This window comes from Diabrotica virgifera, chromosome 9 (assembly GCF_917563875.1).
Source record: "Diabrotica virgifera virgifera chromosome 9, PGI_DIABVI_V3a".
Taxonomy (NCBI): Eukaryota; Metazoa; Arthropoda; class Insecta; order Coleoptera; family Chrysomelidae; genus Diabrotica; species Diabrotica virgifera.
In genome coordinates, this window is record NC_065451.1 from 159,485,929 (window position 1) to 159,501,447 (window position 15,519).

General features: G+C 32.2%; 1 protein-coding gene across 1 annotated transcript in view; it reads right to left on the minus strand.

Annotated features, from left to right (window-relative positions):
- The window catches only part of LOC126892390 (O-acyltransferase like protein-like), a 112,030-nt gene that overhangs the window by 18,948 nt on the left and 77,563 nt on the right, over nucleotides 1–15,519 (minus strand). Inside the window, exons 9-10 of the mRNA XM_050661908.1 lie at nucleotides 13,011–13,155; nucleotides 1,852–2,023 (exon numbers count right to left, since the gene is read on the minus strand). Coding sequence (XP_050517865.1) covers nucleotides 1,852–2,023; nucleotides 13,011–13,155 — 317 coding nt within the window. The remainder of the gene's footprint in view (nucleotides 1–1,851; nucleotides 2,024–13,010; nucleotides 13,156–15,519) is intronic.

The following is a 15,519-nucleotide window of genomic DNA, read 5'->3' on the forward strand; positions in this document are numbered from 1 at the left end:
AATTCATACGTATAATATACGTATTAAAATTTTTGTATCAGTAACGTCATTATTTGATAGATGTTACGTAACAATACAAAAAAACCTAAATTTAACGTTAAGGTAACGTTATCTTGCTAGCTGGGACGTAAGTTTATAAACTTTTGCACTAAAAATATATCACACTTGGTTCAGTTTGTTAACTCCACTACCACTTACAGAATCCAAACTCATAGTTCGCTATCTCAGGTACTCAGTCAATTTAGATTCTTCCGTTACATATTGACATTAACACACAACTTGACCTATATTAGTTAGCTCTCATTCTATTATTCACTCACACACTAACCACTTCGTCTGGAAGCCTATCATGGTATATTTCCTTGAATTATTTTAGTCCATCGAAAACAACATAAAGTTCAATTAGATTTTGTTGTCACATATTTTATTTCCCCTTTTCGTTATTATTTTCATTACATAATTTTATTCATTTTATTATTTAAAATTATTTCTTTAACATTAACATTCACTTCCTGTACTGTATTCTTTTAGTTACTTTAATTTTTCCACAATTCCTCTCCCATTTTTTTTTCAGACAGAATTAATCATTACAATAGTACGCAGCTAAATCTAAACATTTCCTATTATGTTAGGCAACCAACAGTACATTTTTTTAAAACATTTAAAATTAGAATTTTGCTTTATTTAGTTTCCAATTCTTCCACGTCAGGTCATTAATTGTTTACTATGTAGTATATATCTCATTTTATTAAACTAAATTAAACTTTCACGTTATCATTTTACAATCGATGACGTCACACTTTAAACCATGAAACATACCCACCTTAAATCCAACAATCCAAATGTTTTTTCTGGAATAGAGAATAGCTAATTTAGACTTTACAATAGATTCAAAATTTCTTAAACAATTTTAATTGCATTTTCAAACAGTTATTAACAACCATTACATTTTAATTAAAATCCAAAATTAGAACTACACTTTTTGAAGTTCTTAACCAAAAATTGACTTTATCTTGTCTTGTCATGTCACTCTTTGTCATATTGAAAGTCAATTTCCTATTTTATCAGTTGGTCTGTGCCCATTGAACTGGGAAAGTACCTAGTTTTTTTCGAGCATGGAAGCATGTTGCCCTTTAAGCATGTACTTAATTTAATCTTATAACATCGATTTGTAGTCACCATATTTTCATAAAATTTAACATGTAAACCATTTATGAAGTTACCACTTTAAATGGTGTGCAAGCTACAATTACTTAGCAGAATGTAAGTATTATCCAACATGTTTTTCTTATTAACAGTCACAATTTTAACCTTTTTTGCCTTAATCTAACGTGGAAATACTTCATTCTAGGCACTGAAGATGTTCTGAATTAGAACGAAAACGTTTTGCACGACATTTTATGAAGTTTTTTAATAAACGATTTTATACCAGTATACAACTTGAAGTTTTTACTTTTGTATGAGTTTTTTAAACTATGGTATAGAGCCAACTATTGGGATTTTCCCATTGATTTTTGTTTTGAATAAAGTAATCACATATTATACTGTCTTAACTCGACAAACGACGCTTTATAGACATCTTAAATGGACAAATACCTTGTACAAGTCGATATGTGACACTGTTTGTGTTCGGTGCACCGTTGATTTTATCATATAATGACTCTAGTGCCATCTAACGACAAAAACTTGAACTATAAACGTAACCCTTTTTGAGATAAGATTTTCTAGTTTTATTAATCTGTTGGTGCAATAAGACCGTTTTTATTATTTTTTTTTAAGTTGTGACACTATATTTGAGCGGAGGTGCGATGTCAGTTGTACAGTATCGCTTAAAATTAACTTTATACTGACCTCCTTCCCCTCTTGACATTCCAAACACACCAAATCCTATTCCGATAGCATAAACAGGTTTCACAGTCCCGCTAAAGATTGCACTTAGTAGTCTCGGATAGTCATTGGACGAAATCGTAACAACCAATAGAGGTAAACCCAGAAATGCTGAGAACCATAACAGTCTTTGCACCTAAAATGAATCATAATTGAAAGGAAAACACACTCAAATTTAAAATAATATAGTTGAAAGTTATTAAATGTTGCCTCTTAGTAGAAGATACGATATAAGGTCGAACTGTACCCGATCTGTATCTTCTTCTTTTCCTTCAGCTTGTTTGCATCCATTCTTGGACAAAGGCCTCCCCATAAGTTCTCCATTCTTCTCTATTTTGTGATATTTGATGCCAGTTTCTCCGGGTCTAGGACGTTTCATCGCCGCCAGTTCATCGCCGCCGTTTCGATGCCGCCAGTTCATCGTCGGCCGATTCATCGCCGGCCGTTTCGATGCCGCCGGTTCATCGCCAGTCAGTTAATCGCTAACTGATATATTTCCTTATTTTCGACCAATTTTCGACAGTTACATTTATTATTTATTTTTAGTATTACTTAGGAATTCTAGGAAATGCGAGATATGACAATTCCCGTTGCCATACTTAATCTTTTAATAGACTTTTAAACTTTTATAATATAAAATATAATTTAACACTACAAATTTAATACTGTTTAGTATCAAATTTAGGGGAAGTAGAAATAGAACAGTAAATTAATATAATAATATTTTTTATCTATTTATTTGTCGTAAGTTTTGAACTGAATTTAACATCGTGTCGTGTCATCTCCCATAATACAAGATCAACTGACTAACTGGCGATGAAACGGCCGGCGGTGAAACGGCCGGCGATGAAACGGCCGGCGATGAAATCGACTGGCGATGAACCGGCTGCATCGAAACGGCGGCGATGAACCGGCGGCGATCAAACGTCCCATTCCGGTTTCTCCCCATTTTGCTTTGATGTCCTCTAGCCATTGTTCTTGTCTTCTTTACTACGACTGTGCTCGCGTAGTCTCCAATGTAAGTACAATGTTTCTCGTCCACCTTTCGATGTTTTGTCGTGCCACGTGTCCGATCTGTTTAGTGGATAAAAATTATTGGATATTTAATTTAATATGTTAACAGTTATACAAAACGAGGGGCGCCCGATCTAATTTTCTTCTGACTATAATTAGGTAATTAATAATTACAAAATGACTTTTTTTACAAATTAAAAAAACATGAAGTAAAAAATAGACGTACTCTCAATCATTTATTGTAACTTCCGACGCCGGTTTCGCTCTCTAAAATATGCAGAGCATCTTCAGGTCAACGGTTACAAGTCACTAAATGCTACAAATAAAAACCAGAGTTAGAACAATGTGTGGTTGTAAAAGATGATAAAGATCCATAAGATCAAGCCAATATTGAACAACATACATAAAAGTAGTTAAGACAGCAGACAAATATGCATGTACAATCGGGGGCGGTAACAAACGTCACCAAGCTCACAAACACATGCATTTTACCCGTTTACCCGATATCAACCCGTTTTGACCCAAACGTTGTCAGCCTTACACTAACACATACATTAATAAATATAAGTCTTTTAATAAATAGAAATAAAAATCTTTAAAACCATCACATATTAAAATTGTATATATGACATTCACTTTAGTCTACTTCACAAACAAAATAACTGGCACAGATTTGTTGTTTGTCTTTCACCAACTATCTCATCACCCTCAAGAATTTCCAATTTCCATAAACTTGTTAACCTTTACAACATTCTCCGTCTATTCCAACATATCCCGTTAGCATAACTTAAGCAAGATATCATGTTAATGAATACTCAGGAAGTAGCTCCTTGCAACCGAATGTAAGTACGACACGTTATCATTGCATGATTACAGACAACATACATCTGCATGTGTTTGTGAGCTTGGGGACATTTGTTACCGCCCCCGATTGTACATGCATATGTATTTGTCTGCTGTCTTAACTACTTTTATATATGTTCAATATTGGCTTGATATTATGGACCTTTAGCATCTTTTACAACCATTGTTCTGGTTTTTATTTGTAGCATTTACTGACTTGTAACCGTTGACCTGAAGATGCTCTGCATACTTTAGAGAGCGAAACCGGTCGTCGGAAGTTACAATAGATGATTGAGAGTACGTCTGTTTTTTACTTCATTCAAAATGAACTCTCACATGCAACCCATTCAACATTTAAAAAAACAATTTTCGATTCAGGCAGATATTATTTCATATTTTTTTGAAAATTCTAAATAAAAAGGTCTTTTGTAATTATCATCTTCAGAGCGTAGGCGTAAAATTTCGTGCCGATGTGTTTTAAATCAATTCATGGTTTTTCGAATTTTGAGAAAGCGAATAAGTACTTTTAAAAAATTTAAACGCAGAATGAAAGATTACATTATTACCGAGCACCGAAAGTCTCTTAGAATATCCAAACAGTTTATTTTGAATGAGATATTTGAAATTAAAAATCTCACTAAATTTTCTCTTTTTTTCTTCACCCCTGTAAATTATTAAAATAAACATTATAGAAGTTTTCAGGGAGTTTCGGCCCTAGGTAATAATGCAATCGTCCAATGTGCATTTAAATTTTTCAAAAATAGGTACTTAGTTTTCTCAGGATTCGAAAAAAATTAATGCATTTAAAACACATTGGCGCTGAGTACACTTCGTAATTTCAAAAAAGATATTTTTTACTTATGTTTTTGAGCCTGGAAAATCGTCATCTTTCGTTCTTTTTTCAGTTTTAAATTGTTTATAACTAGAAAACGATCAACTTAAGAAAAACAAATTACAAAATACCTTTTTTGTTCAAAAAATCTGAAATAATGTCTGCTTGGGTCGAAATTTGCTTTTATTTATAGAAAAAGTTTATTATACAGGGTGTCCAGAAACTCTACCGACAAACGAAGACAGGAGATTCCTCAGATAATTTTAAGACAATTTAACCCAATTCACCTAGTCCGAAAATGCTTCCTAAGGGAGCTAGAGCTCTGAAGATGGCGTCATGTAATTAGTTTTTCTTAAATACCTCCAGAACGCTTCTATTTAGAAAAACGAAAATTGGTATGCTAATTTACTTTCCAGAAATGAATCGATTCCATCCATTGCGAATTTCTAGTACCGGTCATAGACGTCCGTTTTGGGTAGGGCAACAGTTATTTTATCGCCTAACTTTTTTTCTTTAATTTTTAAGCATTTTTGACTTTGAATTATTAAATTGTGAAATATTCTAGTACTATAAGGTACTCTTACTTTAAGTCGATAGGATAAACCGTTTTCTCGAAAAATCGATTTGAAAATTTTTCGTTCTTCGAATTAAAAAACAAAGATTAAAAAACTATTTAGAAAGATGAAAACTGGTACATTTATTTATATTCCAGAGATTAATCGATTTCATTAATGGCGAATTTCTAGTACCGGTTATAGGCGTCCGTTTTGGGTAGTTCAACAGTTATTTTATAGCATAACTTTATTGTCTTTAATTTGTAAGTATTTTTGACACTAGATTATTCAATTATGAGATATTCGAGTACTAAAAGATACTTTTGCTTTAAGTTGGTAAAATACATCGTTTTTTTTTTAATTTTTTTCAATTTTTTTCAATTTTTTTCAATTTTTTTTTTCAAATTTCCAAATCTAATAACTTTCAAATCGATTTTTCTAGAAAACGGTGTGTCCTACCGACTTAATGTAAAAGTACCTTTTAGGGCTAGAATACCTCACAATTTAATAATCCAGTATCAAAAATGCTTAAAAGTTGAAGACAAAAAAGTTATGCGATAAAATAACCGTTGCCCTACCCAAAACGGACGCCTATGACCGGTACTAGAAATTCCCAATGGATGAAATCGATTCATTTCTGGAAAGTAAATATGTATGAAAATTTTCGTTTTTATTTTCGTATCTAAGAAAAACTAATTACATGGCGCCATCTTCAAAGAGCTCTAGCTCCTTTAGGAAGCATTTTCGGACTAGGTGAATTGGGTTAAATCGTCTTAAAATTATCTGAGGAATCTCCTGTCTTCGTTTGTCGGTAGAGTTTCTGGACACCCTGTATATTTAAATTTTTAATTAATTGTTTTTTTTTTTTTTTTTTATTAATGGCTTTGACGGAGCCAATTAGCCAGACTATTTGTGTTTTTTTGTATGGTATTACAATAACAATTTTAAGTTAATATCTAAGCCTACTTATTATCTAAATTTACAGAGTGTTATACTATATTAATGGATACATTTTTTAATTTTGTGTGATATTTTTACAATTTTATAATTTTATTATCTAAGCCTATTTAAAATTTAAATTTAGAGGACGTTACATATTCGTAAAGACATTGTAACGTCTGCTTATTTTTTGGAAAAAGAATTTCGTTTAAATTGACAGGTAAATGACAATTTAGATCAATTAACTTTTCATACATTACTTTAATATTTTGTCTGTACAGTCCACACTCCAATATGAGATGCTGTAGATCTCCCATTCCACCACAGGCGCAATATGGGTTATCACTGATACCTATGCTGTGTTTGTATGCTGGGGTTAGTGCGTGATTTGACCTCATTCTGTTTATTGTTTTTATAAATAGCCTATTTGATTCTTGTTTAAACCATCTCTCATTGGGAATTAGTGGCTGGCAATTTCTAAAATTTATTCCCGTTGTACTTTGGTTATATACACGTTGCCAATTTTGTTTGCAATGGTTTTTACTGATATTATCTATATCGGTTACTGGTAGAAGTATGTTGCTTATGTTTTGTTTGGTTAAAGCTGCAGATTTAGCTAATTTGTCGACTTCTTCATTTCCTAATATTCCAGAATGTCCTTTCACCCAACAAATAATAATTGAACTGCCCGAGGAAGTAAAATCATAATATAGACTCTTAATTTCTATCTCAATGTGGTTTAGATTTTTGTCGATTGGATAGAAGTGAGTTTGTCCACAATACTTCTACAATCGGTGAAAATGATATAATTGTCCATACCAACAGAGGCTATATATTTTAACGCAAGTAATAAAGCTGATAATTCGGCAGTATATATTGAAGCTTCATTAGGCAATCGGCAGTGATATATTGCACATCCGGTTTTATTTTGAATTTTGGAGCCGTCAGTAAAAATATATTGAAACATAGGCTACCTGTCTTTAATTATTTTGTTGATAATATTACCTGGAAGGTTTGAATCCATGTAGTTTGTTTGTATTACCTTGGAAAAGAGAGTTTCAGGAGGTTTAGTGTAAATTAAAGGTATTTTATTTTTGTACATTTGGTTTTCATTCATTGTCAACTTCCTGTAGCTTTCAACGTATATGGGGGTTTTTTTAGTACACCAATATTTATGGCTTAAATCTAATATATTCAAGTTACGAATAGTCCTTAAGTAGCTGACGTTTTTTGAGATAGCTCTAGCTACAAACTTATCTGTACAAAACTGTCTACGTAGAGTAAGTGGTGGTTCCTTAGCTTCAATCTCAATAATAGTAATAGGAGTAGATTTTAAGTAACCGAGACAGAGTCTCAAACATTTATTCCTTTGGATTTCAACTTTATTAAGATATCCTGTTGACGCAGACCCATATAAATGACAAATATAATCGAAAATTGGTCGAATCATTGAGCGATAGAATAGCAATGCAATATTCGGGTCAGCTCCCCAACCGGTTCTACAAAAAGCTCTAAGGATATTCATAGAATTTTCTGATTTCTTTATAATAGAATGAATTTGATCCTTCCATAACAGTTTACGATCCAAATACGTCCTAAGATATTTAACACAATTTTTTATCGGAAATTCTATTCTACCTAATTTGAAGGTGCCTTGAGGAATTTGGCGTTTTTTAGAGAAAAAACAAATTTCAGTCTTTGTGGTTGATATGGATAAGCCTAGAGAATGGTAATCATTTTTTACACAATCTAATGTAAATTCAAGTTGACGTCTACAAATGTCTAGGGAAGAATGGGAGGTGTACAACACAACATCATCTGCAAATTGTAAAATATTAGAGTGTGGAGGTACTATATGTTCTAAATCTATATTGTACAATGAAAAGAGAAGTGGACTTAAAATACTACCCTGTGGTATACCTATACTCGTTAACCTTGGTGGTAAAAGGTTCTCGTTTATTTTTAAGTAAGTCCATCTATTCTTGTACAAGGATACAATGAAATTTGAAATTTTAAGTGGCATTCCAAGATCAACTAATTTTTTATAAAGAATATCTAAATTTATGTTATCAAACGCTGAAGTTACATCTATAAATGCTGCAGCTGTCGACGCCTGATTTGTAAAATTGACCTGTAAAGAAGAGACTAGGGAAGTGAGAGCATCTTGTGTAGACCTGGATTTTCGGAAGCCGTACTGAGATTTGGGAAGGATATCTTCGGACTCAAGCCAGTATTCAAGCCGATTTTTGATTAATCTCTCTAGAGTTTTTAGTATACAGGAACTTAAAGATATAGGTCTGTAAGATTCAACTTTGTTATCTGGCTTTCCTGCCTTTTTTATAGGTAATACAATATAGTCCTTCCATGCTTTGGGAATTAAATTTTTGTTTTGCCATATAGTGTTAAAAATGTGTAGTAATAATAGTTTATATTCTGTAGGTAGAAAATATAGCATAGAATATGATATACAGTCCATCCCTGGAGATGAACTATTATTTTGCTTGAGTCCATGATTTAATTCCCATAATTCAAATGGTTTCTCTAGATTGAAGTTTTCTCTGGGTACGGTAACTGTAGCTTCATTTATCTGACTTGGAACCCAAGGAGGTGAAATCTTGAAATGGAACTCTTCTATCCATGCAGCTTCGGTGTTTATCGGAAGTTGATTGGACTGCTTTCGGTTTTTGTAGCGATTTACTTTCTTCCAGACGTCGCTGATTGGAGTGTTGGAGTTTAAGCTTTCGCAGTAATTTATCCAAGTTTGTTTTTTTTTTCTAATTTTAAAAGTTTTCTTTGCTAAGGCATCTAATTTTTTGTATGCAATTAGATTGTGAAGATTAGGATTTGTTTTATAATGTCTATATGCTGTTTTGCGGTTATTTGCAGCTGATTCGCAGTTATTATCCCACCATGGTTTTGGTATCTTGTTTGTAGGATATCTGTTATTGTTGTATGATTTTGGAATTGAAATGGTTGCGCATCGGTTTATTTCGGTAACTAATTCTTCATAAGTTTGTGGTTGTTTTCCCGAATAAAAGTTCGATGAATACAAATTCCAATCTGCTTTATGTAAATTCCATCTTTTGTGTGTATTGTCACCAGGTTGTATTGCTTGTTCCGAGTTTTCCAAGGCTATGATCAATGGAAGATGATCAGAACCATGTGGATCTTGAATAACAGACCAAGTTAATTTAGATACAATGTCCTGGGTACATATTGTTATATCGATTGCTGATGGGCTGGAAGTTAGTGCAAGAGTTGGAGAACCATCATTTAAGTATAATAGATTACATTGTTCTATCGCCTCTAATAAAACTTTACCGTGATTATCATTATTTTCGCAACCCCATGCCATGTTGTGAGCGTTGAAGTCCCCTCCAATGATGAATGGAGAAGGAATGTTTTGAAAAAAATTGACCCATTCTTCAACCGTTACTCTAATACCTGGTTCTTTATATACGGATATTATATGTATTGGTTTCTTGATACACGAAATTTTAACAGCCATGCAAGTATAAGTAAAATTATAATTATCCAATAAATTTATCTCTTCTGTAATTATTTTATTTTTAATTAAAATTGCTGTGCCTCCGTACCCATCAGGGCGATCAGATCTAAAGCAATTATATCCTGAGAAGTTATAAAATTTTTCTGGTTTAAACCATGTTTCTGATAACATGGCCACATATACATTTTTTTGAATAAGTAAGGCTTTTAAATTTGGTTTATTAGAAACAGCTGAGCGACAGTTCCATTGTAAAAAGTTTAAAGGGTTAGTTGTGTCTGACATGATGTTTGAGATAGTAAGTCTTCTTGTGAGATCGCTGCCGTACTTAAGTATCTATTAATTTGTTGTATAATCTCTGTTTTTGATTTGTCTAAATTTTCAGTGAGTTTTAATGAACTAATTATATAAAGAACCAATTCTAAAATTACATTATTTAATTGGGATGGTACTCCTTGTGTTTTCAAGTTTGTTGTATGTGTATGCTCTGTATATTTAGACGTATTATAAATACCACCTTTTTGTCTAGGAATATTTTCTTGAGAAAGGATTTCTTTTCTAGCTGATTCCAAAGTATTGGGAGAACTTGGCCGGTGTCGCTTAAAATTTATTTTTTCTGGGTTATTACTGCTGAAGAACATTTGTGAGGAGAATTTTTTTGCGGATGAAGCTGATTGATTTGGAATTACTTGATAAGATTGCTCATTCTGATTAGAATTGGTTGGCAAGGAAGAACTACTATTTCTGGCAGCAATATTGGCATATGAAACTTTCGGAATTTGTTTACATGCATCAAAGAAATTTAGATTTAATGATGACATCGTATTCTTAATTTGTTTCTGTCTAGAAAATTCAGGACATGAACTTAGGTGTGTAGTCAAATGATTACCTTGACAGCTGAAACAAGTTGGAGTATATTCATTTACTGTACAATCTTTTGTATTATGGAAATCATGACATTTGTTGCACCTGGGACGTGCTTTACAATTAAATCCAAGGTGTCCAAAACGTAGACAAGAGAAACATAATAGAACTTTTTGAACATAGGGTTCAACGTCTTTGATCACTTTATTAATTGTGATATATTTAGGAAGAGTTTGTGCTTTAAAATTAACAATACATGATTTTGTTGGAACTTTGTCTATTATTGTTTTATCTTCGATATGTTTCTCTACCTTTCTATTTATTCTTCTAACCGAAACTACTTCGAACTTACAGTGCATATCGTATTGTTTAATTTTATTTTTGATGTATTCTTCTGAAAATTCTATATCTATGTCCCTAATTATACCCTGTCTATGGAGTATAAATTTCGGAACGTAAACGTCTAAATTGTTGTTTGTAAACAATGAGCAAGTTTTTTGATTGATTAAAAAATTGGCTGATTGATAATCTTTAAATTTAATTCTAATTCTATTCTTGCCTATTGAATCAATACTAGTAATTTTGTTATCTAAATTCGAAAAATTAGAGAGTATAATGTCGCCAATTTTGATAGCATTAAGCTGACCTTTAAAGTTCGGAGTATTGTTTTCTATATATAAATGGAAAGGACCTACGTCACTGCTTTGATAAAGTAAATGTTCTCTTATATTGTCTGTAGAAAAATCAGATTTATTACTTACAGTTTCTCCTTTATTTTTTGATTTACCGTCCCATGTGTTATTTATATTGATGTTACTTTTCTCTATATTATCATCTTGATCCATCCTGTTAATATCTGGAGGTTTATCTGGAGGTCTCCCTGCATAGTCCATATTAAATTTTAGAGTTTTTAATAACTGAACACTTTGTCACTTCCAATTATTGACGTCTCCAAACGGAAACCCCAAATGGGGTAAAATAAATTCAAATACAATTAACTTCTAGGTTTTTCTTGGTCACGGGGAATAAAAAACTATTAAGGATGTAATAGATCGAGTTTTACAAGCCCAAAATATATTATTTCACTATTTAAATAGTAATTTTCAGGAGCTGTTTTTTATATGACTGTAATTGACGTCTATAAAAGTCAAAGTGTAATTAATTGTTATATTCAGTACAAAATTAAATCTTTATATAACCTTTGTTTTTTATAATTGTTAACATACATACTAAATTATACATCCAATAATTTTTATCCAATACAGATACGGTGCAGATCGACCCTATTATATATACAGTTGTCACTGAATCTTTACCCGTGAGTCATCATTAAAAGTATACGAAATAAGTCGATGATAAGTCGAAAATTGAAATTTACTAAACGCAACAGCAAGTCACCTACTTATCATCGACTTATTTCGTATGCTTTAAAATGATGACGCACGGGTAAAGGTTCTGGGACTCAACTGTAATAATAATATCGTTCATTTGGAAGAACAGGGTTACATCTCAAAATGTTAAAGTTTTTTTATTGCATCAATAGCTTCCAAATAATGTCTTCTACTATGGAAAAAATAGTTACATGTGTAAGTACCCTAGTCTCCGAGAGATGGCAGATTATGTAACTCTTTGGATTTCCCCTAACCTTCTCTACTGAACAAAATTCGCTTTAGAGAATACAGCTATATCTTGGGATATAATAGACAAAAGATAAGTTAATTTAATTAAAAGGATGATTTATTTTTGGTATATAGAGTTATAAGTAAAGATATACCCATTATCCTTAAAAGTTATAACACTAAACGTGAACAGTATGTTCTGATAGAAGGATACTTTCTTCGTTGTAACTTTTTTTTTTCGATAATACATCATAAAAAAGAAGCAATATAGTTTGCGTAAAAAGTAGTAAATTTTTCAAAATTAATTATATTTAATAATTTAAATTTTTCAAAAATACTTATTAGTTTTCTCAGGATTCGAAAAAAATGAATGCATTGAAAAATAATTCAACAGAAATTTTGCGCCTACGCTCTCAAAAGGATTAAAGTATTATACATTTTTGTAATCAGTATTTCAAAGGATTTTAAATTAGGTGTCACATGATGTACTCTCCCATTTAAAAAAATCAAAGTTACGGCTGTCACCTGCAGAGGGATCGCGCAAAGTTCGAAACATTGATGCTATAATATACTATGATTATTTTAAAAATCGACTTTTTGGAGCGTTTTGCTTATGTGCTAAAAATAAATAAGTTAATAAGGGGGGTAACACTTATTCCAGCGCACTGTAGAATAAAAGTTGCTTAGAATTAGCCAGATTATCCATTTCCGGACTTATTTTGAACGTATATGTTTTCATCCCCGAGAAGGGATAAAACTCACCCCCAGGGCAAAAGCACACATCGACACAATATCACTTATTTTCTTTGACATGTTAGTTATTCGTATGCCAAATTATACGTTAATCCATGCTGTTCTTTAAAATCCGCAGCAAAAACCGTGAGTAAAAAGACTCCTAGTAGAATGTAATTTAAAACAAAAATAAAATATATATTATCTAATGATGTACTTACTCTTGTAAATGAAATTCGAACATTTCGTAATGTAAAATAGAAATATCCAAAACATAGTCCTATCATGTATGTAGCCATATTGGAATATGTGGAAGAATAAACCACATGGAAATTCACTGATCTAAATTTGTTTATTTTGGAGTTTCTAAAAATAAAATAATTACATCCTTAAATCTAAAACAACTATTTTAAAAACTATTACACAAAAATCAAAAAACAAATTACTAAAAAACAGCCTTAGAATCATCATTTAAGATTTCACGATTTTATGTCATGATTTTGTGGCGACACGCTTCAATTACTATTTTGCTAATTTTCAGTTTTAATTTTCAATAACTTTTTCAAAATGAAATAATATGTCCCATTTAAAATTCACATTCTTTCTGCTCATAATATTTATACGAAACCAGATGTTAATGGCCTGTTCAGTTTATGTATGGGAAACAAAAAATTCCACATTTAATAAATTACCTTATCAGAGCTCATGTCAATAAATCACTTTTTAAATGCATTCGAAGACGGCCCTTAAAGCCACATATTGACAAACTGATGTTTGTAGTTCAGTGGAGTCACAGCAGGCACTCTGTGCGGTCACACCCTCGCTAGAATACTACACCCTCTTTCGAGACATTTTCACGTTCTTTTTACCGATTAAAATAAATATATTATTGACAGACAGTTTATTGTTTTTACATTTATTTTAAATTTATTTAATCGTTTCCGTGGACAATAAGATCACACACGCAACTCAACCACCACCACGGAACAATTTGAACAATCGATAAAGGAAATGAAAAAAAAATAATCAATCATTTCGTTGCAAAACAAAACAAGAGCTGTCTTATGTTTCAGTTCGTTCAGAGAGCTCCATAAGCACTTTATCCAGTTTCGAACCTTGTTAGGCTCTTATCAAAAATTGCATATTATTACTATCTCTGAACAAACTGAAACAAATCGGGCTGCTAGTATCGAATTACAACAAAACAACGTGATATGGGTGTCTTGGCGACATCTGCTTATAAAAAGCGAAAGTTTTACTTTAGTAAAATTAAATAATATTAAAAATAAAACTTTATTGGGACCAAGTTTCCTTACCAGAAACCCAAGTTTTCTGGTAACACCTTAGTGGTTTCTAAAATTTGCAAACCAACGAATGCTGGAGCAAAGAAGGCTGAGGGAGATCTAAAAGTTTCATCTTACTTCTCGCTTGTCTAGCGCGGTAAATGCCAACGAAAATTTGTCCCGCATACTCAGAAGAAAAACTAATAGAAATAAATAATCATTTCGGTGTAAAAATGAAAAAAGAGCCGTCTTATATTTCAGTTTGTTCAGAAAACACCGTGAGCACTCTAACCGGTTTCGAACCTTTGTTCCTTTAAACCATTTATTCAGAGAGCTGATATGGTCATATAGGTATAGGTCAGTGGTCGGCAAAGTTTTTAGCCAAAGAGCCAAATTATAAACATTATAACTATTAAAAAAAATTGGGAGCCAAATCCGTTTCTTCAGCAAACTTTTATTACACTAAATAAAACTAAAGGGTCTATTCGGTTAAGATAGTGAAAAATGCTCCCAGCGATATTCCATAAATAAAAAAACACATTTCGTTTTGTTTCGTTTTGTAAGGTTTTATCAGAGAACAACTACGGTTTTATTTCCTACAACACTATATTTTTTACAAAATTTTTGGCGCAAAATCTATTTTTTTAAATGTTGATATGTAGAACCGAAAAGCAAACGTGAGCTTTTTCAGCTGATCATAAGAATCATGAATACTATTCCAAGCGTTGAAAATGATCATGTCTTCCTTCTCCAGGTCATTCAAAGTAGACCACTTGTGTTGTGAACATTTTTTTCTTCTCCAATATTTCCAAATCAACACAAAGACGTTCGAATTTAGAGCGTCATACCTCCTTTTTTAGAAAGCTAATTTATCAGAATAAGATGTAGGTAATGTTTTTTCTACCAAGGTTTTTTTTAATGAAAATATGATTGCGCTTTCCGTGGATATTTGTGCCAGTGCCGCACCTAAGGAGCCAAAGAGCCACATGCGGCTCCGGAGCCGCACTTTGCCGACCACTGGTATAGGTCATAGAGAAGTCATAATATGCACCTTCTGATGAGAACCTAACAAGGTTCGAAACAGGTTAAAGTACTTATGGCGCTCTCTAGTTTTCTCAGGATTCGAAAAAAATGAATGCATTTAAATATCATTGGAATTAGGATTTTGCGTCTATCCCTTTAACTAGGATAATATCGACTGCACGAAAAAATTGTAAAAAAGAAATGATAGAAAATCGCATTTGCAACAATTGTTGCAGTTGATCTGTAAATGCAGAACCGGTTCTCTTTTAAAATCGAGATGAGGCTAACGCAGCGGCAAAATTCAGTCGCGATTTTGCATTTACACCACTGTTGGCCCTTCCTAAAAGTTAGAATAATAAAAAATCCACAAGGAAAAAGTTGTCCTGTAGTTGGCTGTATACCATGTAATACAAAAAACAGTAAA